Source organism: Tauraco erythrolophus, chromosome 13 (genome assembly GCF_009769465.1).
Source record: "Tauraco erythrolophus isolate bTauEry1 chromosome 13, bTauEry1.pri, whole genome shotgun sequence".
NCBI classification, from domain to species: domain Eukaryota; kingdom Metazoa; phylum Chordata; class Aves; order Musophagiformes; family Musophagidae; genus Tauraco; species Tauraco erythrolophus.
Genome location: NC_141477.1, coordinates 7,242,037 through 7,266,168, shown reverse-complemented (window position 1 = coordinate 7,266,168; position 24,132 = coordinate 7,242,037). Strand labels below are relative to the sequence as shown.

Sequence of the window (24,132 nt, the reverse complement as noted above, 5' to 3'; positions counted from 1 at the left end):
CCCGCGGGAGCTTATGCCATGAGGGATGGACTGGTTCCTTGAAGAGAGACCGTAGCAATCTACACGTGTTTTTTTTTTAAATCGTTGCTGGTTTAATAAACATTTCTAAATGAACTAATTTCTGCTCTTGGAAGTCAAAAGTTGAGAGAATGCAGTGGAAATGTGGTAATAAGGAAATAAAAACCCTTTTTAATTACCCGTGACCGCATTCCTTCATGCACTGGCACTGCTCAAAGTGGGTGACTCCCCAAATCCCCAGTGCAGAGGCTGGTGTGGATGTGCTCGGGAATGGCTCATGTGTGTCGTGGGCCAGCATGCCACTGGCATGGCCACAGCTGCTGCACAACACCCCGGGCAAGGGGACCCAGCAGACACTGCCCTCCCTGTGCTCCCCGGGGCTGGATCCAGCTTGGGCACCTGCGTCCAGCATCATTCCTGTAGCAGGAGCCCATGAAAGGGGTGAACAGGCAAAGCATTGCACCCCAGCACACTCGGCCACATGATTTCACATGAACCAGGCTGATGGATCATGGGCAGCAGGAAATGCTCCTCCTGCTTTTGGATGGCATAAATTGGCTGTATAAATGACTGAAAATCTGTATAGAATCATAGAATCATAGCATGGTTTGGGTTGGAAGGGACCTTAAAGATGGGCAGGGACACCCTCCACTACACCACGTTGCTCAAAGCCTCATCTAACCTGGCCTTAAATACTTCCAGGGATGGGGCAGCCACAACTTCTCTGGGCAACCTGTTCCAGTGCCTCACCACCCTCAGAGTGAAGAATTTCTTCCTTAGATCTAATCTAAATCTCCCCTCTTTCAGTTTAAAGCCATTGCCCCTTGTCCTATCACTACATACCCTTGTAAAAAGCCCCTCTCCAGCTTTCTTGTATTCCCCTTTAGGTACTGGAAGGCTGCTAGAAGGTCTCCCTGGAGCCTTCTCTTCTCCAGGCTGAACAGCCCCAACTCTCTCAGCCTGTCTTCATAGCAGAGGTGCTCCAGCCCTCGGATCATCTTCGTGGCCCTCCTCTGGACCCGCTCCTACAGCTCCATATTCTTCTTATGTGAGTATAACACCCCTCTAAAGGTAGTGGCAGGCTTTACGCTAATTATTTGTGCAGACCCTTGTTAGGATTATAAAGATAACTGCTTAGTGCTCATTACCTGTCCTTGTCTCCGTATTAAACCTGTTAAATTAGCGACCCCAGCCATGGGCACTGCTGGTGATGATGGAGATGGCGCATCTCCCTTCCCAAACGAGTTTGCAGGATGTTTCCCCTGAGCAGGGACACTCCAGTGTCTGGTCTGAGCAGGTAGGAGCAACCTCACTGGGAGGTGCTGGCCCCATGCCCGGGGTGGGCACTGGCGCCGAGACATGGGGAAGGGGAGCTGGCATGCTGGGGACGGCTACGCTGGGCAGAGGTCCTGTGTAGGGCTGCCTCCAGCAGGCTGAATTCAGTTCCCAATTTCCAGGGAAGGGAGTAGTCCCAGAGGAAGGAAGGTTTCTCCCTAATCAGTGCTAGTTTGTCTCATATCTCCTTCCACGGAAAACCCCGGGGGTGCACAGGGAAAGAGCATGGCCTTCAGGAGCTGCACCCTGTGACAGCTGTGGGCACCGCGCATGGGACCACAGCACATCCTCGAAGGCATAACCCCACTAACGGGGGTCTCCTCCATCCCACCTAGTGAGATGTGCCCCCAAGACCACCTCTCCCCCCTCCCCATATCTGCAAAAGGGCTGTTGATGCCCACGTAGCCCCCATGCCCCCACCCACTGGCACAGTCCCGCGGCTCCCAGCCCAGCGGTCCCTCCTGGCAGCGCTGCCTGGTGCTGGGATGCAGGGGAGACTGGTGATGGAGACACCCTGAGCCAGGGCAGCGTTTCAATAGCTGCTATTTCAGACGTCAGTACGAGAGCTAAGGTGCCTCTCCCAATTTCATTACCACTACACCCAGAAGCTAATCGGCTCGTCTGCCACTGCTTATTTTAAAATCAAAACACATGTAAGAAGGTTATATTTGTTCCAAAGAAATTAAATAAAACCAACACAATGAGAATAATTTTTTTTTCTCTAGCATTACAGCAGAGGTGTCTTTGGACAGAATTGTATATTCTCATAAGAATTTATTTAACAAGTTTTTAATCTTTAAATATAGATTTAACACTTTTTTTACAGGTACATATACAATATAGTTCGTTTAAACTTGCAGTCAGAGAAAATTCTCTACTGTAATTTATAACATACACATGAAGAGCCTAGTTGAACAGCATACTTAAGGTAACATACCATGTTGTGTGCAAAGTTTCAAATGTTAAAAATCTCAGACTGTACATTCAGATTTGCAGAACTTATCAACCTCATAAATTAATAAAAGCTCAGATTTAAAACTATGGAAGACAAAAAAGATTAAAACCATTTAATATGCAATGTGTGCTATGTTTGAGACAAGTATTTACAGTTGTACCCCAAAAATGTGTACTGTTACCACAATTGTTACCACTATAAACAGCCCCGACAGTAACTTAAGAGACTCCTACTTTCCCACCTAGCAAGTGCAATGTGACCAATTTTAAAGTAGAGAGAAACAACCTTCAGTGACTTAAAACCTCTCTGCTATGATGGTCAGCAGCTGAAGAACACTGGGACCTTTCTGAGTCTTGCAGCGTTGCTCAGTTCAGACTCAGCCGGTCACGTTTTTGAGGGTGTATGGGGTCACCTGCAATACCGGCCACCCAGACTGGAGAAACGCCCACGGCTGCGTGGCAGCACGGCAGGGAATCCCCGGGCAACCACAGCCATTAGGCAGTTCAACAATTCCTCCCTACAAAAATGATCACCAAAACAAAATACCCCAGAATGTTTTATCTTAACAACCTGGTACTGTGTCTAAGAATCCATGGTTCACAAATCAAAGTCAGATCATAAAGGTCCCCCTTTAGTTCACGGTAGAAAACATTTCATTTTGACGGGACAGAGCAAATTCACTACCGCATGCACACTACCAGCCCCGCTCTCAACACAGTCAGATGCTCTTCGCACGCATCTGCTTGAAAGTCAAACCACCTGTACCTATGTTGTACAAAAGCAAAAACTAGACAAGGAAACACAAAATTAAATTATGAGTGTTCAATATTCTTTTTTTCTTTCTCAAAAATTCCATAGATACATCATTGTTAAAGATGCTGAAAAGTACAGTCTTATCACAAGAACATCCTTAGTGCAAACATGGACATTTAAACTTTGATTTATGGCACGTGTTCCAAAAGTACATACATTTAATGTAAACTTCAACACTTGCTAGATACAGGTTTCAGCCTTGGGACACTTTGGGACCCTAAGTGATTGGCGACAACCCTGAGTTGTCAGTTTGACCTGATCCAAACCTCACTGAAATCAACAGGACTGACTGCAATGGGCTGGAGTCAGACCCTAAGTGCAAAAAGAGGATCTTTAGCGTTATTGCATCTTCGCACGTGAGCCAGCCAGATGATGCTCTTACAGAACATTACATTCACATAGCTGAAGTAGATATTTAAGAAAAACCCATTCACTAAAACAATTAAGCAGGACATACAGCTTCTTTGCTTGTGTGGGTTTGTTTTTTTGTGGGTTTTTTTGGTTTACCAAAACTCAACTCTTTTATTGGCAACTTCAACAGTTGTCAGCTAATAAGTAGGTAAAGCCTTCAACCTGCAGAGGAAATTTCAAGCATCTAAACAAAGTGTCAGGAAACTGTAGTGTACTTCTCTGATGAAACGTGATGGATGTCATGGAAAAACAGCAGGTAAAAGTAATAAAAATACTGTACTTTCCGTAGGAGGAAAAAAAGAAAGAGCGGAGAATGGCTTCCTTTATGACTATGAGAAGCTGCTTAGGACCCCAGTCCCATTCAGTGCAGATGAAGCTGTGGAGGTCTGTGAATGTGATGAATAGTACAGGACAACTCCAACTATTGTGCTATTTCTCTGTAACACTTAGTTGAAAGCTTCCAAAGAGCATCGAAAAAAGGATGCTACTAGTTCACCCTTAATTCAAGGGGAACTAAACTTTCTCGTGTTACACAGGGCAGCATCTATAAAGTAATGAAGAATGATGTTAATATTAAAGCATCTTATTCCAAGAAATACATTGTTCCCTGTAATCATGTAACATTTGTATAACATTAGAAAAAAAAATATAAGTGCACTCCTGCGGTTCTCCCTAAAAGCTGAACTCCCACTGGCTTCAGTGAGAGCCTTGTCTAAGGCAAGACCACAGGGTTTGACTCATTTCCATCATCTATCACTTGATTATCACAGCGTGGCCAGCTAATATCTTCTCCAGACTCCTTATTTTTTCAGGCTTAAAATGGTTTTCTACAGCGTTGAAAAAATAGCTGTTCTATGAAGCTGGCAGGTTGTACAGAGACCCTGCTTTAACATTCCAAAGGCCAAAAAGAATTCAACGTTACCTGTAATGGACCCTGTATAAATACGATAAGCCTGTGGCTGCAACCATTAAAGTGCATGAGTAATAGTGCAAACAGCTGTGCCACATCTGCCAAACTACCAGCGGCGTTTTCAACGCAACTTAGACGAAACTTGCGCGTTTCAGCTAACGTGCTTACACCAGCCTGCAAGAGCTCATGAGTTCAGCCATGTACCATACTCTTACTGGGCAAACTCAAGCCACGTGGCCTGGGGAGCCATGGAAAGGGTCGCCTCAGGCTCACCACGGTCAAGAGAACGATCCCCAGCACCCTGGCCAGCAGGAGCAGAGGACATGCAAGCTCAGTACTTTGGGCACTACCAGCGAGGGAAACCTTTGCTGAGCTTTACTGCATGAAGCGCACACACAGGGCATCCCCTTAAGGTTTGGAAGAGAGAATTTGGCAAGCAGGGTGTTGAAGCAAACTAGGAAAGGGTCTGGCGTGCAGGACAGGAGCCTGCGTCCTCCTCAAACAAGGTGGGTGCGTGCGCCTGCTCCGGCACGGAGCATCCCACCATGCCTGCTCTGAACACTCCCTGTATTCGGGCTCAAGTCAAATTCTGCCATACGGCTTTTTTGCTCTTTAAAAGAACTTAGAAGTTGTAGCTGTATTTCTGTTATATATGTATAATAAGTAAAGGCATTTATCACTGCTTCCATTTTTCATTGGAACCCCTTTTTTATTCAGGCTACTCTATTTCATGCTCCTTCTAAAAGAAATCAGTCTCATGCAACCTCCACGCAGCGAGTGGAACCGGGAAACTTGCTCTTCTCTCTGCCCAGCTTTTAAAGGTCAGCTGGAAAAAAAAGCTGAAACTGCTCTGGCCCCGTTTTGCTCCAATGTTAAAATTTGGGAGCGAACAACACAGTGCCTTTCGCTGGCATCTCATTATCGCTGCTGAGGGCAAAGGAGAGCAGGGACAGAGCTTCGCCTCGCTGGGAGGGGAGGCTGCAGTGCTGGAGACTGTAGCTGAAGTGAAAACAAGCCACACATCTGCTTTGGGTTACGGCAAGGACCTCACTTCTGCCATTCCTGCTCTCCGTTTGCCACGAAGCGGGTGCTGCAGCGCAGCCGAGATGCCTTTTCCTGCGCTGACGCAGCCGCTGTCAGTGCTGTAAATCGGGATCTTTGGCACATTGGCAACCGGGGCACTCGCAGAAACGTTTTGTCTCTGGCCCCACTGTGAAAGAGGAGCTGGGATCGTAATGCTGCAGCTCTTTCCTTCCCCGAGATGTGCGTCTTGCACGAGGGACATGCAGAGATCATCTTGGACCTCCTCGTTACGCACATAAAAGTCAATCAGTCGTCCGGGCAATGCCTGACGCCTTTAGCAAGGCAGCTTCAACTAGCAACGCTCGGGTAGACCTCAGGAGTAGCTATTTTCTGAATATTGCTTTTTCTGAGCAGAGTTCTCTCCAGTCTTTTCCACTTTTGAGATCTGCGCGTTATCACCTGAGACACTAAACTATTTCTATGGTGCACACGTAAAAAAAAAATCCACCATGGATTTGCACAGGAGACAGAATAAGTCTATTCAGAAGAAAGCAGCAAGGCCTAATCTCAGAAATTATGGCTAGAGGCACATCAGAGGGAAAACTGGGTTTCAAAATGACCTCCAAGCCAGTCATTTTCCTCCCCAAAAAAACTCCTGGCTTATACCCAGGCCAAGACTTACAGAAAGTTTAATAAGGTTTCCCCACATACACTTTGGCAAAAGAAGATTTGGACCAAAATACTTGCTTTATCAACAGTTAGGTGGCATTGCCAATAGTAACCACTCATCTATAAGGAAAATGACCTGCATGACCATGTCAGGAAAGGAAGAAAATCATCTGTGGGGTCGTTTAGGTGTTACAAGTTGGGCTTTGCACGTTGGCTCTGCCTCGGAGGCCAGGTGCAGGAGGGCAGCGAGCGGGTTTGCAAAGCTGGCAATGGCAGCGGAGCGAGGCATTTACCCAAAACACATCCAGTAACTTCAAACGGGCAGAAAAAAGTTCCTTGTAACTTCATTACAATTTGTACTGGCCCAACACTGGAACAATTCACAGGAGGAGAGAGGAACAGCTTGTAAGAGGGTGGGTATCAGTCATCCTGTGGCGGGAGGTTTTTGTTATGGCCACAGTGTAAATCTAAGAAAAAACATTAAGATAAGGGAACCATTTCACCTATTCAGCCTAAAGGCTTTGCACTGAAAAAAACCCAAACAACCCAACAAAAAATCAAATCCCAGATTTGTATGAAATCTGGCTATGACATTCTGTGATTGGAGATATATTTTTATTTATGGGGGGACCTGGAGCCGAGCAGTAACAGCGGCACTACTCCCGCGAAGGGGCAGGACTGCCTCTCCCCCAGCTCTGAAGCGACTTCAGCACGCTCTAGTTTTTGGGGACCCCACAAAGTGTTAATCGAGTTTACCCTGCTTACATGCAGACCAGCATTTCAGCACAAGCAGCTCATAATACGTGAGGGTTACGATGCTCCCTCCTGCCCCTGCTTCCCTCTACGCATTTGGCTGCCTAATTCAGTCTCTGTTATACTGGAGCAAGAGCTCCATCTTCTGAAGAAGCAGAAAACAGAGCCCAATCCAGACCAGGTCTCAGAATGGTCAGTGCTACCAAGTCACCTGCAGTGTAAAATGATCAGCCCACAGAAAAAACGAAATTGCTAAATGCAAAGGTACTGCTTGAAAATTCAGTTTTCAGAGTGCAAACACATTACGGCTGTAAGGACACGTCACTGAAAAGCTCTAGGAATAGCTCTAGGAAACGGCAAGAAAACAGCCTGCATCATCCTACAACGTCGCCCGGAGTGCTTGTAAAATTAGAACCACGCCTGGAGACTGCATACACCACCAGCAACAGCGAGAGAGAACAGAGTTAATCTTAACAGGGGAAACTGGTGCAGCGACCAGACCCCGGCAGCACAACTGCAAAGTGTCTGGGTGGTGGTGCGAGACTTACGGGGGGCTTTTGCCTCATGAAATTCTCCTTAGTTTGTACTCAGTGACTGTATAAACCAGCCTGCAGCTGCAGGTCTCCGGGCTTTGGGGGATACGACCACTGGCAAAGCAAACCAGTGTGCAGAGCTCGCCGGCACCCCGTTTTCAGGATGCATTTATGGCTGGAGAAACCTCTCGCACAGGCTGTAGTCCAGGACCCGGTGAGATGTGATAACCAGACTTCCTGAAAATACAACACATGGTGCTCCAGGGTGGGAGCGTGCCAAGGGGAGTCCTCTCTGCCGTGCTGCTAGCCCACTACAACCTACCCCTTATGTGAAGCCAGAAAACCTCCAACCTGTGAAATCTGACTGCCCTGCAACAAAGGGGATAAAAAAATACCTTCCTCTATAGGAGGGATTTCACTGAAATATACTGGAAAACCATCAAGAACTGACTGGAATTTTAAGCCTTTTCAGAAGACTTCCTTCATCAAAACAATAGATTTTGATAAAAGGTAATTATTTAAAAAGAAATCTACTCGTAAAATTTGTTTCATATGGCCATAACTGGTAGATTCTTTTTTTTTAATGGATTAAATCTATGTGGGTTGCCTGAGCTGCTCCCATCCCAAACCCTGGTAACTCCCATTTGCAGTGGACAGCATGGTGATGAGACAATACATGGACCGGTGATGCTGCATAAACGGCACGGGCGACAGGCTGCTCTTAAGGCATTTTCTTGTGTCACTGGTTATGCTTCCCTATCTGTTTCTATGTACATTTATGGCTAGAAAAGGAGAAATTCGATTTTTGAGACTAGAAGCCTGCTGAAACCTGGTAACCTGTTTATAGACTTTATTCTAAGGATGGATTAAGAAGCAGGCAGCAATGAGGGCAAGAGCGAGGCTGCAGAAATGAAGTATTGCCTTTAGAGCGCTGGGGTCAGGCCACAGCAGGTGTCTTTTGCAGCAGGAGGAGACTTTTGCCTAGGTGCCTCCTATGTACATGAGGTTTGGGCTACCGCAGCGAGTAGGCAAAACAGTCACAGGAATCCCTGATCAGGCTCCGGCTCTTCTCTCCGATCTTCTACCCAGTGCTCTTGCAAAGAAATCTAAATTCTTTAAATGCTTGGTTTTAACTTACTAGTGCCTAAAGTCACAGAAATGTCTTAAGGTGTTAACAAACAAGAAAAGCTTAATTTACTACTTTTGCAGGCTTTTTGGAGTAGCTGCTTGCTTTTTTTTTTTCCTGCAGAGGCATATGCAGCCAGATTTAGTACATCAAGTGTAACGCAAATGGCTTAAAAGACCTGATTGGAGTTACAAGATATTTCTGCGAGGCGTGCTATATGATACCTGCGACTTTGGCATTCCGGAATCTGCAGTCACCCACTACTATCTGCAGACTGTGGACAGGAATCCAGCCTTCTTTTCTTCTGTTTAGGTTTTTCACCAACCTTTGAACGACAATGGCATTAGTAAAAGAAACAAACCAACCCACCAGCAGTCTGATACGGGCACGCTCTATGCTACTGCTGGTGCAACCAACAATTTGTTCAAAGCAGGGAAGCATTTTAACAGGAGCTGAGTATGCATTTAAAGTATTCTTCCCACCTAAATTTAGGAACCTAATTAAAAAACCTACGTTGAGAGCGCAGCTGCCTCGGGCCCCTCTCTAGTCAATAGAGAGGAACAGGACTCTCCAGAGCACAAGTTATCCTGCCTGAAACCTGCATCGCTCTCCAGAGATGCCAGTTTCTTTCCCTTGACTACTGATGGGGCCAAGGGCAATGACTTTCCTCAATCCTCTGCTATTAAGCTACACTGGTAGGATGAATGTAGTCAGGGCGCTATAAGTAAATTCGAGCTAAGACGTAGGCAGCTGGAAATACTCATGCTCATAAATGACATTTCTCTGTCTCATTCATGCAGTGAAATCTGCTCTAACAAAAAAGTTTGGTGTGAGAAATCTTTGCCTGGAGCTGGCCTAAACCATCGTGAGAGATGGTGAGCATTCAGCAAAACTGAGCTATTCTACATCTTGCTTTTGTTAACAACAAACTGAATTTCCCTTGAAATGCAAAGGCTGTAGATGTCAGCCAGAAACCTGCCACTGGGCTTTTGTGCCTGTGTGTTTGGGTGCTAGTGCCTGCACAAAGCTGATCCAGGCTCCTGCTAAGATCACCCTTCCCGTATCCCGAACAAGGTTTTAGGGTGCTGCGCTCTCCCCTACTGAGATCTCGGGCTGGCTGACGAGAGCTACTTAGAAATCAACCTAGAAGCAAAAGACAGCCAGAAATCTCCACCAAACTGCTGCAAAAATCAGAAGTTGGCATGTTGCCCTCTGAGACAACAAGACTAATCATAGAATCATAGAATGGTTTGGGTTGGAAGGGACCTCAAAGATCACCTAGTTCCAATCCCCCTGACACGGGCAGGGACACCTTCCCCTAGATCAGGTTGCTCAAAGCCTCATCCAACCTGGCTTTGAACAATTCCGGGGATGGACCATCCACAACTTTTCTGGGCAACCTGTTCCAGTGCCTCATCACACTCATTGTAAAAAATTTCTACCTTAGATCTAATCTAAATCCACCCTCTTTCAGTTTAAAGCCATTGCCCCTTAATGGTTCAAGAGGTGGGAGGCTGCGTATGGGGATTTCCCAGGCGATGCTCCCAGCTGTAGGGAGAGAACTAGCTGTGACGTGTTATCATGTGAGCCACAGCTTTAAACACAACAGAAAGATGGTCCACAGCCTTAACCAGTTAACACTCGTACAGCTGTTTGAGGGAGGAAAATGTCTTGCAATTACTCAATATTGCTATTGATGAGCCCAGAGGAACAAAGCCAGCAGCTGAGCCGGGGTGGGCAAAGAGGTCTCAACTTGGAGCATCATCTGAAGAGGGAAGAGCACGGCAAGAGGGGCTGGGGGGATGTTGGTAAAACACAGCTCCGACCCCCATGGCAAGGCAAGTCCTGACATGTTTTCCTGGGCCAAGCTGGTGTGTACAGCCTCTAGACTTGGCAAGGGGATGAATTCTTTGGCTTTCTGGAATAGTCTAAAACTTAATCAGAAGCTGCAACGAGTGTATGACCAGGCAAGCGGGACTGCCTTGCAGGCTCCAAGAGATAAGGCAAAGTAATCCTGAAATACCTACCACTGTCCCTCACCATCTTCATGCAAAAGCTGAATTTCATCCCCATTTTTCACCAGCAGCTCCTCTGATCCTCTCCTCTTGCAGTCTGCAAGGGCTTTATATTTTCCTGGAGACTGTGGTAGTGAGAAAAAATTATCTTATTTAGCTACATTTCATATCACACAGCTGTTATTTCTGACTGCCGCGGGGAATGCGGCAGAGCCCTATCAGCTACCTTAATTAAAATTATTTCAAGAAACTGTGGCTGAGACATCTCCTCATTCCCCAAAATTGAGATATGGAAAAGCTGAGACGTGGACAAGACACATCCATTATCCAGTGAAGCAAAACAAAGCGAGACGACTGAAACTGGCAGCACCCCGAGCTCTGGGACTATTGCATCTCTTACTAACCAGCTGGTTCCCATCCTCCTCCTCGGTGTCCGAGCAGTTGGAGAGGTACTGGTGACCCGACCACTCCTCCAGCCCCTCGCAGATTTCCAGGGACTGTGACATTCCCGGCCAGCCTGTAAGACAGCGTGCAGCTCAGGTTGGGGGTTCCCAGCACCCACGAAGGGCACCCCGAAGGAAGGGGAAGGGTCCGTACTTCTGTGGGGCTTGCTCTGGGGGGACGGGAGCCCACTGTCCAGCATCACTGGGCTGGTGCGCTCCGAGTCGTTCTCTTCTGAGCTTATGGAGGCTCTCTGCTGCTTTCTGAATGATAAAAAAAACAGAAATCAATCTTAGTTCTACTTTGTGAATGAACACGAACTCCACGAGGTGTTGTAAAACAGGGTCAGAAATTATAACAATACATTTTAATATATGTTTCTATAAAATAAAAGGACTCAGTGACTGGTTTTACGTGGGTTTTTTAATTTTTTTTTTTTTAATTTGAATTTGAACACTGTCTTTGATCTTCGTCTCCATTCGCCCAGGAGCTGCAGCTCAGGCTGTGCTGCCAGGCGAGTGCTCGAGGTTGCCCCGTACAGACCCTGTCCCCAGACCACCGGCACCAAAGGGCAGCACATCCCCCCTGCCCCTACCCAGGGCTCTCAAACAGAAACGGGGTGAGGGGAACAGCACAGAGCCAGGACACGGCCAGAAGGCGCTGGGTGCCCAGCGAGGGGAGGGGACGGGCGAGAGCCCCCAGTCCAGCTCCTGGGACTCACCCATCGCCCAGCTGGGAGGAGAGCGGGAGCTGGTCCATGCACGAGCCGGGCTGCTGCTTCTCCACTGCGGGGAGGTCAAACACCAGCTTAAAATCCTTTTTTTATTAGGAATCATCACACTTCAAGCATTATTTTAAAAGTTAGACCTTTTGTACAACCCTAATGGTTTCTGTTTAGAGAAAAATGGACCTAGGGACTCTGGCAAAGCACGGGCTTAGGTATAATTAAGATGGTATGTTAGCACAAATCCAATAGTGAGCATGTCACTGAAGACTCTAATATGCTTAAAACTAGGTATCTGCTATGTATCTGGTTGAATTAAGCCTATGGTAACAAATGTGAAATAATCCCCAAGGTAATGACAGAAAAAACCCCAAAAATAACGTACTTCTGCAATTCATTTTCACATAAGCACCTGGTCTTTACTGCTCTAAGTTATGCAATTTCCCTGTAACGTAAGACCTCACTCCACTATTTTGCTACTAGGCTTCTTCTGAAAAATCAATTCTCTGGTGAGAATTAGTGGATTTGAAGATTAGCAATGTGAAAATAGGAAAGGTTCTGCTGCAGAGCGAACGCCACAGAGAAATTGATCAAATGTACCTTTTATAAGCTCCTGCTGCTTGAACAAAATTTTTCGTATTTCATTCAACCATGCCATCTTCAGATCTACTGTCTGGGCCTGGAAGAAGAGAAAGCTGTCTGAATTTCAAATTAAGAATCATCCATTTTAACGTAAGAATAAAATCTTACTTTTCTACGCTGTAATTACCTGAAATCCTCTTTCAGCTAAAGCCACTACTAAATTTTAAACATTCTTGATCTTTTAAAACTGATGATCTCCACTACAACCAGGCAAAACACGGTGGAAACTGTGGAGCCGTCGCTACAGCACAAGGAGTGCCAGCAAAAGCACACCTGTGTGTGCATCTTATCTCTTTTACAAAACACCCAAAGGGCCAAATCTGCCTTTTGAATATACTGAACATACATCTGCTTTATGAATTTAAGTGGGCTACTGTGCCGTAAGATGGAGGAAAAAAGCTGGGCAGAGGACTTATTAAGGCAAAAAACCATCAACCAACAGTACTGTCACAATGGGTTTTCCTGTGAACACTCCACTGGGCAAACATTTCACCTTCATAAATTTCTATTGAAAATGCTACAAAAGGGAAAAAAAAATCAGGGAGGAATCAGATCAATCAGGCTACTGTTTTGTAGACGGGTGGAAGGACTACTGGAAATAGCACCATGGAGGATAAGCCTTTGCTCTGGGAGCAGATCTGACATCTAATTGTGGAGGAGCACACGTGGCTCGTGCCCCTTAAAGCCGAGGCCCATTCCCCAGCTCAACTCACAGAAGCTATTAAGCACAGTAAAATATGGGGTTTTTTCCAACTACTGGTCTATTTGAGATTTCATCTGGAATAAAAGGCTCTATTTCCAAGGAGCAATTCCAACTCCACTTTAAGATGACTTTTACAAGTTCTGGACTGGACACCAAAGACCGGCCACTGGGACAACTCCGTGAATGCTGACATAGGCAAAGAGGATGAAGAAATGCAAGTTAAACCTCTGCTAATCCCACAAAGGTCTATGGGAGACATTTCCTTAACACTGTTATGAGGATGTACAAATATCCAGATTTTCGAAGCTACAAACCTGCACGACATAGACCTCTTCTCGCCCACTATACCAGATTTCAAATTTTCGATGATCTCCTTTCACATTCTCAGTTATTCCAACTGCATTCATCTGCAAATCCAAAAGAATCAAAAAATCAAACATATTACAAATCTCTCCCTCTTCCCTACGAAACCAGACCTTTTGCAGAGTGTTAAACAAACCTGTTTTCACCTGATTTAACACATTTCATCAATTTTAATTTCAGTAGCAACTGAAAGTCATTATCTGACTTATCCCCCCTGACTTTCCGCCAGCTTGCTGTATTTGCAAAAGCTTTCTGAAACCAATCAATGGACCTTAGGGGACTTTTCATTCAGGAATCGGCAGAACTAACTGAAAAGTCATCTCATGCCTCTTTCAGCACAAAATTTCTCATATGAAGCTTTATAAATGCATAGTACATTATTTTCTATACAGATTATTTCTGCCATATTATTGTTTATTTACTCACTAAATTCTGTGTTTCATTCTTTCAGCGGTTTTTAAAACCCATTTGAGAAGCCCTCAGCTCCTTTAGGAATTTCAGTTCAACGTCTTTTGGTCCCTGACCATCCCTGTAGTTGAGACACCATCCCAAGGTTTTCAAAAGAAGGGTTAATTTTTGGATCTACAGCCTGGGCTGAATGCTGCTGTACTTAATTACCTGTTACCACAGACCACTTTTGATAATTTGGATGGAAATGCCAAAGACCCAAATAATTCAGGATCTGCACAACGTGACCCACTTGAATGAGGAGCTCAAACTATGATTAGAGAACAAGAAATTCTTCAGCAACAGGACACCTCTGACCTACCAGCTGAACATGCCATAAAGCTGAAAAACGCTTTAATAGCTGATATCGCATAAACCATCTATCTCACTTAAAGCAGAATTTGCAAGCAATTTATCACTGATTAACTGATGGTCAAAAATAGCTGAAGTATCCCATTTATATGTTTTGAAACGATCTAATAATAATGGTATCATCTATCACAAATTATTTGCACAGACTGGATTAGATTAATCAGTCTAAATTCAAATAAAGCTTAGACAGAACAGATGTTTAACATTGCTGTCCTTGCTGTTCCTCTTTGTTAACATGTGGATCCTCAGAGCTTTTGATCTGAAAGACCACGACAATTTACAAATTAGGTCACCTGGGCAACTTTCTGTTCCTAGCTACTCTTTCAAACATCAGCGCCCATTTTCAGCGACCACAAACAGCCTCAGGAAATAGGAAGCAAGTCGCTAATTAGCTTTCCTCATTTCTTCACTGGCACAAACAGCAGAGCTCGCCTGAACTTTTGAGAAAGCGTTTGCCTCCAGATGCAGAAAGGCCCATCGCTGACCAGCAGCCAGGATTTCCCCGTCTCTCTTGGCCTCGAATCCCTCCCTTGACCCAGTCCTCTACGGTCACGTTCGGCAAAAGTCTTGAGACCTGTATTGAATAGGACTGAGCCTGCAAGAAGGTGATCAAGGCCAGTGACCGGTTGCACATTCACAGTTTTTACACACACCCATCGGTATTTAAAAATGCATAGGTTACATCTGCAGCATAGTCCTGAACGTTTTGCAAAATTTTATCCTGTGCTGTATAGCGTCACGATGCCTTAGAAAGCTGGGTCAGGCTCCGTTCTGATTTTATGAAAACTTAAAAAAATTAAAACTTAAAAAAAAATTAAGAAAAAACAAAAAGAAAAAAAATATATGAAAGATGTTGAAAGGGCAGCCTAGAGAGCACCTCATCCAGCTGCTGCAACTCCAGTTCTGTGCATCTTGTTTAGCACGGCAATTTGTACAGAGGCTCCTACAAAACTGCCCAGGCATCAAGATATCAGAAATTTTAGGTGATCTACTATGAGCATACGAAGAAAAGTGCCAGGAATAGACATATTTAAGATCTGTTCATTCATGTTAGCGGATTTACTGTCCCTCAGCTGTTGGTTCCCTGCAATGTAGAGCAGGGCAGGTTAGTGCAAAGCCCTGGGATGGTGGTCACCTGCTTCGCCTTCCACAGTGGCACAAGGCAGACTGGGTTACTTGGCACGGCAGTGAGTTACGAACCTGCATCCTCCAAGTTACTGCATCTCAGCTGAAGAGGTATATTATATGTTTTATATATATATAATATCACTGGATATTTTACATAGTAGGTAAAATAATATCCCAAGGGGTTGGTCTGTTTATTTTACAGACGTCCAGTTACACAGCTTCTACCAAACAGCTTGCTTGTAATTCTGAATCCCCGGAAAACGTTCTCGCAAAGAAAAATAATTTCCTGATACTATGATGAATCAAACAAATGTCAAGCTCCAGAAACATGATTTTGCCCTCAGGACAGCAATTCTGAACACATATGCGTGCGGATGTAATCCTGCAGCATCCATGGATCCTCTAACCCCAACCTCTCAGCGTGGCAATGCAAACAATTGGAAAATGAGCCCTCTCGAGGCAAAGAAAAACCCTGACCACATTGCCTGGTTTTCTCCTCCAAGCAGGCTTTCCCCCCGCCACCTCGTCAGTTCTTTCAAAAGCACGTATGGCAAAGCAAGTACTACAGGGAAAACAAGCTCTCCGGAAAGAAAATGATGCTGTTTTGGAAAAACATTTCAGTACCTGAACATATGGCCTGGGATTTGGTTTTAATACACAATTTATAAAGTGCACTGGAGCTGAACAGACTTATTTACTATTACATGGCTTTCTAACTCCTCACGGCATCTCCCTCCCCGGACCCTGCTGAGATCCGGGACCTGCAGCCTCTGGGCCTGAAGGCTCTACCTCCAAGTGCCCACTTTTTTTCCATTCTCAGATATACCCATATTGGGTTTTTCTTGATTGAGAAAAACAAGACAGAGTACTGAGACAAGACGCTGATGTTAGAAGTGCTCATCACACATGGTATGCCAGAAGGTCTCTTCTAGAGGAGCAGTTTGGGAGTTTTATTGATAATAGTTGGCATTTATAGGCTTGGGACAGTTGTTTATGTCCCTCGTAGTTTGCCATAGTCTAGTCTCTTCATCTGCTAATTGTACTTTTAGGTGCAGTTAGAGGCTGCCAAAGGAGAAAGGCCATGAGAGAGGAAGAAGAGTTATTTCTGCATCCTCCTGGCAGGGAAACAGGGCTCAGGAGCAGCCAAGTTTCTCCAGGCTGTGCACCAGACAGACTCTAGCCCAAGGGACCTCCCTGAGGACCAGGGCTGGGAGGAGGCCCCTTGGTCTCCCAGGGGAGCTGGGGAAGATGCAAAAAGACCCCTAGTTTCATGCCCTCACCCCTAATCCTGGAAAGCAGACGTGGGGAGGGGGAAGGCACATTCTCATCCCTGGGACTTGCCTGTAGCACTGTTTCCCTGGCAGATGCCATCACATATGTGACTCTGAGTCCATGAGCTCTCCCAGATGCTGTTTCAGCTATGGGATCCTCACAGCTTATTACAACCAACAGCCTTTCCTGGGCATGGCACTTCCATATGGGGCATTACAGCCCTTATTAGCAGAAAACAAGCCTCTATGTTAGAGGAAAAACACTCTCTGGGTCTGCAGAGTTACCGGTTTACCATATACATGGCAATGGCCTCAACTCAAAAGTCCTTACTTTTAAAAAATGCTTAAAACTGTAAGATGAGGTTTTGTCATATCCATCTCCGTGCTCCTCTCGCTTCTTGCAGAAGACCAAGGCTTTCTCATACAGGAACAGGTGCCTCTGCATTGGCTTGAACCTGGCAAGATCCTTCATTTTTGTTGGACCTTTCCGGTGTCCTGTCCAAACACTGAAAGAGCCTTGCATCAATACTTTCCCCAGTTCGCTCAGGTCACCCTGGTGAGAGTAGGACAAATAAAAAAAAAAAAAAAGAAAGAAAAAAGATGTCAATTAAAACGTAAGAGGACCGTGCAAACAATAACGGACAATGGGGCCAGTCCTGTTCCAAGGCACGTCGCTCTAAGAATAGGTCTTCCCAGAAGGATCAGATGATCTTTTGGGAGTGATGGCGTGGTGCCAGGAGGGAAGCAGAGGTCTCGGACACAGGGCTGCAGCTAGTCTATCTGAAGGGATACAAGTCACTGACCGGAAGAACTAGGAAGACAGGAAAACTCTCCAACTCCTACAGAAGTCCAGGTCAAGGGCTCTGGCTACTTCAGTGAGAGAGGGCAGATGAGATTGGAGCCTGAACTGAGGTCTTGGAGGATGAACTTCTCAAGGAGACCAGGACTGGGATGGGCAGCTTAGAAAGCCATTCCCTCACCTTTCCTTGAAGCCCTAGGAAAGACAACTGCTTCCAATGGGCAAGGATCAAAATCAGCCTCAGAGGGTATTTAGTCAAATGTCGAATGAGAAATGCTATGAGGACACCCTGGGTGAATTATAAGGTGAGCCATGAGAGAACTAGGGTGAATGCTGGAAAAATACTCTCAAGAACCACTAGGTGGCAAGTGTGGGCACTATGCCACTCTGGGTACATCCTTCGGATGTGGATATTTTCCAAAATCCTGAAATCAGATGGAAGACTGTCACTTGTAAGAGCTTCCCCATCCCGTTCGCTTTGTAGCTGTTCTAGTAGAGTTTTCAGCTCCTACATTCTGGGATGCTATCCATTCCCTATGCATCATCCGGCCTTGTGCACGGTCTCTTGTTACCCAAATCTACTCACATCATATCCTGTTATTGAAATCTGATGCATCGAGTCATTGACTGACTTTAGCAAATCCAACATTGCAACCAGAGCTTCTTGAAGTTCCTGAACGCCATCACAGCTCGTGCTGTACTTTAGCAGCTCCTGAAAATAGAAATGGAAGAGCACGTGTTTGCACTTGAACAAAGCAGACTTTTCCATCTCATCCAAAGTTTCCAATGCCCAAGAGCAACCTGCACTGCCCGAGTTTCTTTTTTCATATGTCACTGGAAAAAAGACTCACTCTAAACCACAGTCAATATGAGGTGTGGAAGAGACCACTGAAGCATGGCCCGTTTTTAGTGGGTCTTCCTAAGGACAATGTCAGGTTATAGAGCAGCATCGCGCTCATCTGAGTTCTTTGCGTTGTGTTTTCCTGCTTGGTTAAGAAATTGGAAATAAGGCTCAAGTTTTCTATCAGCTGCCAATATGTCATATATGCCTTTAAATGAGGTTGCAGCAGATGATTGTCTTCAGACTGGCAGACACAAGGAACGGATTTTATAAAATCCAGAGCCTTGAAGTCACTAAGCAGAAGACAGAGTTGGGAATTGCACCACTGATAGAAAATTACTTTCATTTCAGATCTCCTCTGCCCACTTACAGCTTCTCATGTGCTCATCCCTCATTCAAGAAGCTGGAAGGTGGGGTTCAGAAGACACCACTCTGCTGTTGTTCACACTCTGTGAAGTGGGAATAACAGCACTGCTCTGCCTCAGATGAGGGACACAGGGATAAATGCATGAAAGATTACAGGCACTATGACAACCCAAGGAGAAGAGATGCATCAATAAACTACATTTCATTTATCATACTCTTATGATCATCTCTGCTTCAGTTGTCTTAGAAATGCTTCTGTCATTTTGCATCTTTGAACAGATTCAGTCTTTCTCCCCACAAAAATGGCTTATTAAAGGCACTTGCTCCTTTTTCAGGTATGTGAATTTTCATCCTCTCTGAAAGTCATCACAGAGGGCCAAGATAAGCAATACGTAACCTGAGGCTTGGTGCTGATTCACAGGTAACCTTTAATGAAACAAAATGGAAAATATATCTATTTCCCAAGGTCCTTTCAAAGCAGAATATGAAATACCTTCAGAAGTAACTGGTATTTTGTCAGGCGCTGCACTGGTTTAAGCAAATAGGAATCCAGCCCGAGTTTGTGCTCTAGTTTTCTTTGGCATTCCTGAAACAAAGAATTCAGATCAAGTTCTGCACCAACTGTAAGTAGTTATTCCAACAGCATGACTAGTACGGTTTGATGACTTTGAAGGTTTCAAGTGAAAATGTCATATGGTGCCTGTAACTAAAGAAATTCTATAAAAACATGTAAAATAATATAATGAATGGATCTGCCTTAAACTCCTTGTCTATAAGAAACTCCAACTGCTATTTTTGTGAGGCTTCTCATGCAACGGTAAACAGAATACGCTGCAATATCAGTGGGGTGCTGAGAAGGGTGTTTAGGACCAGCGAGTGTCCCAGGATGATGCTGCCTTGGTAGGAACAAGTGGCTCACCTGGAAGAAGGTGCTTTCGGAGCACTGCCTCCACAGGGACTCCGACCGGGGCTTGTTCTGGCAGTATTTCTCATACATCTGGAAATCTTCTCGCTGTGAGGGACGCCAAAAAGCAAGTCACACGTGTGCTGCTGGGCAGCCAAACAAGGTGAGCCCCCAAATTCTAAATTTGCTTTTAGCTCTCCTGCTAACTGAACATAACTCAAAGTCACAGAGTTTGAGGGAAAGGACCACTGCTGGGAATCACAGCAGACCACGGCGTAATCACAGCTGCTGCTTTCCCCCACCTGCTGCTGCCCACCCACCTGCCCTCCCTGCCTCACTCTTGGCGTTGGGTACCAGGAGCACTTGACTCAACTGACATAACCGAGACGGTGCAGAGTGCGACAAATCAGGAGAAACATTGGTCTTCCAGTCTGTTTCAGATGTGAAAATGAGTCACCCACCCTGTCTAGGAAACAAAATCCCACTCTCTCGGGTGCTCCCAGGCAGCTTTCCAGACTGTGCAGGAAAATTCTGCAAGAGATGGGAGAAGAGATAAAAGGCAGCGGTGAGCGAGATATGGTTCGGGTACTTAATCATTATAGGAAATCAGTCTGATAAAAAAGGGAAATAGGGCCAGGATCGTACTTGTTGTGGAAGTCGTATATCTCAGGCATGTTTCCGAAGAGGACGTCCTTCCTGTTCCTCAGCACAGGAGGCATGAGGATGAGCATGGCGGGGTTATCCATCTCCGCTCTGTAGCCCTGTGGGATGCAAAAGGGGCTCATCACTCAGTTGGTAAGGCCTTGGCTTGGCATCTCCTCGAAGGCAGATGAAAAAGGGATGTGAACAGACTTTCAACACAATCTGCTTTGTTTCAAAGCGCGATATTCCTTTTATTTCCTTATTTTTTCCCCGAAAACCCCGTCTTTCAGTCCCTGGGTATGTGGGGGTGGTGGTCCAGCTGGGGATGGCCTGGGACAGCTCCCGTGGGGCTGGCCAACGTCGCAGAGATGCTCCATGTTCACCAAAGACAAATCACAGCCACTTTCTCCTCGTTATGTCCTGACTGTGGGAGAGGTCCTGGAGGAAAACTTGTCAATTAAACACATTTGCTGCTATGACCGTGGGACACAGGGATGAGAACGTGTTTGTATGGGGCACGCAGTTACGCACAACCTCACGAGACCTGGTGCGTGAGGTGACTTGTTACAAAGCAGAGACGACTCGAGATCAAATACCAAAATCAATGGGCTTTTCACTCTTGTGCAAGACCCGCTGAGCACCAGGGTCTCGCTCTCCTCAATGTCCCAGGACTTCTGTTCTCTGTGGCTCCACCTGCCTTTCAAAATCACAGCCTCCCAAGGCAGAGATGAGCTGGAAGGGACATCACTGCACTACAAATTGTTGGGTGGAACTAGGAAATAACACAAAGCTCCCCGTAATAAAATCACACTCCTGCACCAATGCAAAAAAAAAAAATCACCAGATGTGGCAAACATCCTAACTGTAGGGCAGGGAGAAGGCACATCCAGAGCTCGGGACCGTCGCTGCAAAGAAGACATCAAGAAGGCCATTAGCCATAGCTCGAGCTGGCCACACTAGTCACCAAGCATTGCACAGAACTGACGTCCATTTAACACGAGTAGCAAAAATGATTGCAAAAAATGCATTCAGTATGTACAGCGTATCTTTGGCTTTTCAAATTAATCTCTCATGCTCACTATGGTTGGAATCAGTATTCCTTACACTAACCGGGCATTTTGTAGTTGATTAAGGATGCGGTAGAAGATAAGTATCTGGAAAATTAGTCATTTATATTTAACCACTGCAAGCAGGCTTCCCTCTTCAAAGGAAATACTGTTCTCAGAAAACTTAAGTCTATCTGTTCGTTTTTTTCTATCTAGACTTGATATGCACAGTAATAGATCTGCATACCTGCCAACCGCTTTATCATATAACGTGTGGTTTAACGAAAAACCCAATCAGTGCAGGGCAACTACGTGTAACTACCTGCAGTCCAACAGATTTCTATCCTGCTCGCTCCTGGGTTTTCCTTACAGAAGTGTAAGGAGGAAGAGGTATTTAACAGCCATCTTGATTTGGCCGTCAGCAAGAGTTATTTTGGCATAAAGTAGAAGTGTCTGAAACGGCATCAGGAGAAACTATAATCTGGTTTCTAAAGAAATCTGCTTTACGCATTCATGAACTTCACAGTACTGAGAGAATCTTCTCAAGGATAAAACACAAGCTTCTTTCTTTAGTCTCCAAAAGGTAAAAGAAATTAAGCAACAGTTAAAAATACCAGCTTTTCGTACATTTTTCCAGGCACTGATAAAACTAATTACCAGTGCTTTTGTGTACAAACAGAAGGCTTCTCCCTCATTCTAGATGAAAAGCTCATCCTGACACCAACTGTTCCTGCAGATGCCTCCAACAAAGAAAAGCTAGGGAGAAAACTTGAAAATTTGTTACCAGCCTGGGATCTGACAGTTTGCCTGGGATCTGACAGATCTGCCCCATCCCGTTTTTGCTCAGTTTGACAGAGTGGCAGGTGCCCTTTTTCACAAGTCACCGGGGAACAGTAATGAGCAACCTGAAGTTGTCACTCACCGTCAAGACAGTGAAGAGTTCCTCTACGTACACTCTCTCAGTTTCTATAAGCTCATTTATGACATGACTAAAATAAAGAAAAAAAAAGTATATTATTTTCATGTCTGTAAAAAACCCACAGGCAACCAGTGGAGTTCAACAAGGCCAAAACACAGTGCGATCTCATCAACAACCAGCACAGGGATGATAAAACAGGCAAAAGCGCAAGAGATGACATCCCGGTCAGGTTGGAAAAATGCATGGATGAGGCAAGGACTGGCCAGAAACAACCATCATTTCGAGTGATGTAAACAGGGTGAAGGCTTACCCTTTTAGTATATCTAAGTTGTCGTCACTGTCTGAAATAAAAGACTGCAAGGAATTCCGCTTTTCCTGATAGTCGTGCATTACTTCTATCTGGAAGAGAAATGGGATGCACTAGGAAGAGCCGCAGGGAGGTGACTGCAGGGGCAGGACGAGCCCAGCCCCTGAGGTCGGCACAGGACCTCTTTGGGGAAGGATGAAATACGCTTCCTTTTAAGAAATCCTTTGTGACACAAAACTTGAAAAGGAAACAGCGTATCGCGAGTAGCCAAATATGCCCAGAAATTACTCTGCTACATAAAATCTGCAAACACTGGTAACATAATTCATTAGTGCAAAGACCAGAGAACAGTTTTCACAAGGGAAATTTCTGCAGATGTGGAGTTTTCCTAATAGACATTGCTGTTACGCAAAGAACAAGTTCAGGGAATAACACACAGGAAACCACTATCTGTGACTTGGAAAAACAATCCAAGATAGATCTCAGGTGCTGGACTAATTAAGCTAAACCATACGGATATGAAAGTGTTGGGTTTTTTTTAAAAAGGAAAAAAAAAAGAGCATCTTCAGATCCAAAGTCTAAGTAAAATCAATTTTAGAAGGGTTTCAGTTTTTCAGTGTATAAAACTCATTTAGATTTCACTAATAACTCTTACCTTGCGAGAACTTGGAGTCTTTCTTGATGTTTTCTTCCCAGGAAGAGAGAGATCAAATGAAAATTTCAAACTGGAATTAAAATCCACACCTTGGGTAGAAAAAAAACATAATTATATAATGTACATCTATAGTGAAGGAGATGGTTCAGATAGAAACTAATAAGTCACAAAGAAAAATGGGATATTTTAAGAATGAATAATTAGTTAGCTAATACTACAAGCAAACTGAAAAAATAAAGAGTATCTCAAAAAACAATACTGAATACCAAAAAACACAAGTCACATGGATAGTCATAAAGGCCATTAAGTAAAAAGTGATCATAAAAAACCAAAACGTCCATTAAGCGAATACTGTAATCGAAACCTAACAGAGTCTGTGAAGCCTGAGCAAATGATAGAAAACAATAAAATCAAATAAACTACTAAAAGGAACATCACCTACTGGGATACTGTTTTAAAGTCCTTTTATGAACGTAGGGCAAGATGCTCAGCTGGTATAAACTGTTTCTCCACCTTGGAAGAATTTATTGATAACGTCAGTAAATGATTACAAGTTGTAAAACTTTGGGTTACTGAGGTAAATTGGAAGCTTAAAAATACAACGTCAATCTCCCCAACGAGTTATACAACATCTTTCAACCACTCGTGAGTCCTGAATTGTCAATACGACAATTCTTCACCAAAAGGGTCTTTTCCCCCAACATGAAAGGCAATAATGAACTTCTCCAGCTCTGTGCGGGGTCTGCCACACAGGGATGACCCGGCAGAGGACGGAGAAGCCCGCAGCCGGGGATGGCAGGGGATCAAGGATGATCCATTTCGGCAGCGGCAAGGCAGCGTGCCGGCTCCAGCCTCGGTGACGGTGCCATGTGCCAGGGTGCAGCCCCAGTGGCAGATGGATCAAACATAAACACGTGCTGATGTGCAATATTCACCTTATTTACAAATACAAAAAAAAAAAAAAAAAGGCCAGCAATGTAAAAATTAAAAAAAAAAAAAAG

At 44.9% G+C, this 24,132-nt stretch overlaps 1 protein-coding gene across 1 annotated transcript in view; it reads right to left on the bottom strand.

Moving 5' to 3' along the window:
* Positions 1-4,035: 4,035 nt before the first annotated feature.
* MCF2 (MCF.2 cell line derived transforming sequence) overlaps positions 4,036-24,132 on the bottom strand; it is a 62,721-nt gene continuing 42,624 nt past the window's right edge. The window contains exons 14-30 of the mRNA XM_086619957.1: positions 23,132-23,220; positions 22,480-22,568; positions 22,173-22,239; positions 20,208-20,323; positions 20,024-20,093; positions 19,578-19,670; positions 19,152-19,244; positions 18,038-18,163; positions 16,984-17,205; positions 13,386-13,478; positions 12,327-12,405; positions 11,724-11,787; positions 11,159-11,265; positions 10,966-11,078; positions 10,574-10,686; positions 8,771-8,871; positions 4,036-4,076 (exon numbers count right to left, since the gene is read on the bottom strand). Coding sequence (XP_086476083.1) covers positions 4,036-4,076; positions 8,771-8,871; positions 10,574-10,686; positions 10,966-11,078; positions 11,159-11,265; positions 11,724-11,787; positions 12,327-12,405; positions 13,386-13,478; positions 16,984-17,205; positions 18,038-18,163; positions 19,152-19,244; positions 19,578-19,670; positions 20,024-20,093; positions 20,208-20,323; positions 22,173-22,239; positions 22,480-22,568; positions 23,132-23,220 — 1,676 coding nt within the window. The remainder of the gene's footprint in view (positions 4,077-8,770; positions 8,872-10,573; positions 10,687-10,965; positions 11,079-11,158; positions 11,266-11,723; positions 11,788-12,326; positions 12,406-13,385; positions 13,479-16,983; positions 17,206-18,037; positions 18,164-19,151; positions 19,245-19,577; positions 19,671-20,023; positions 20,094-20,207; positions 20,324-22,172; positions 22,240-22,479; positions 22,569-23,131; positions 23,221-24,132) is intronic.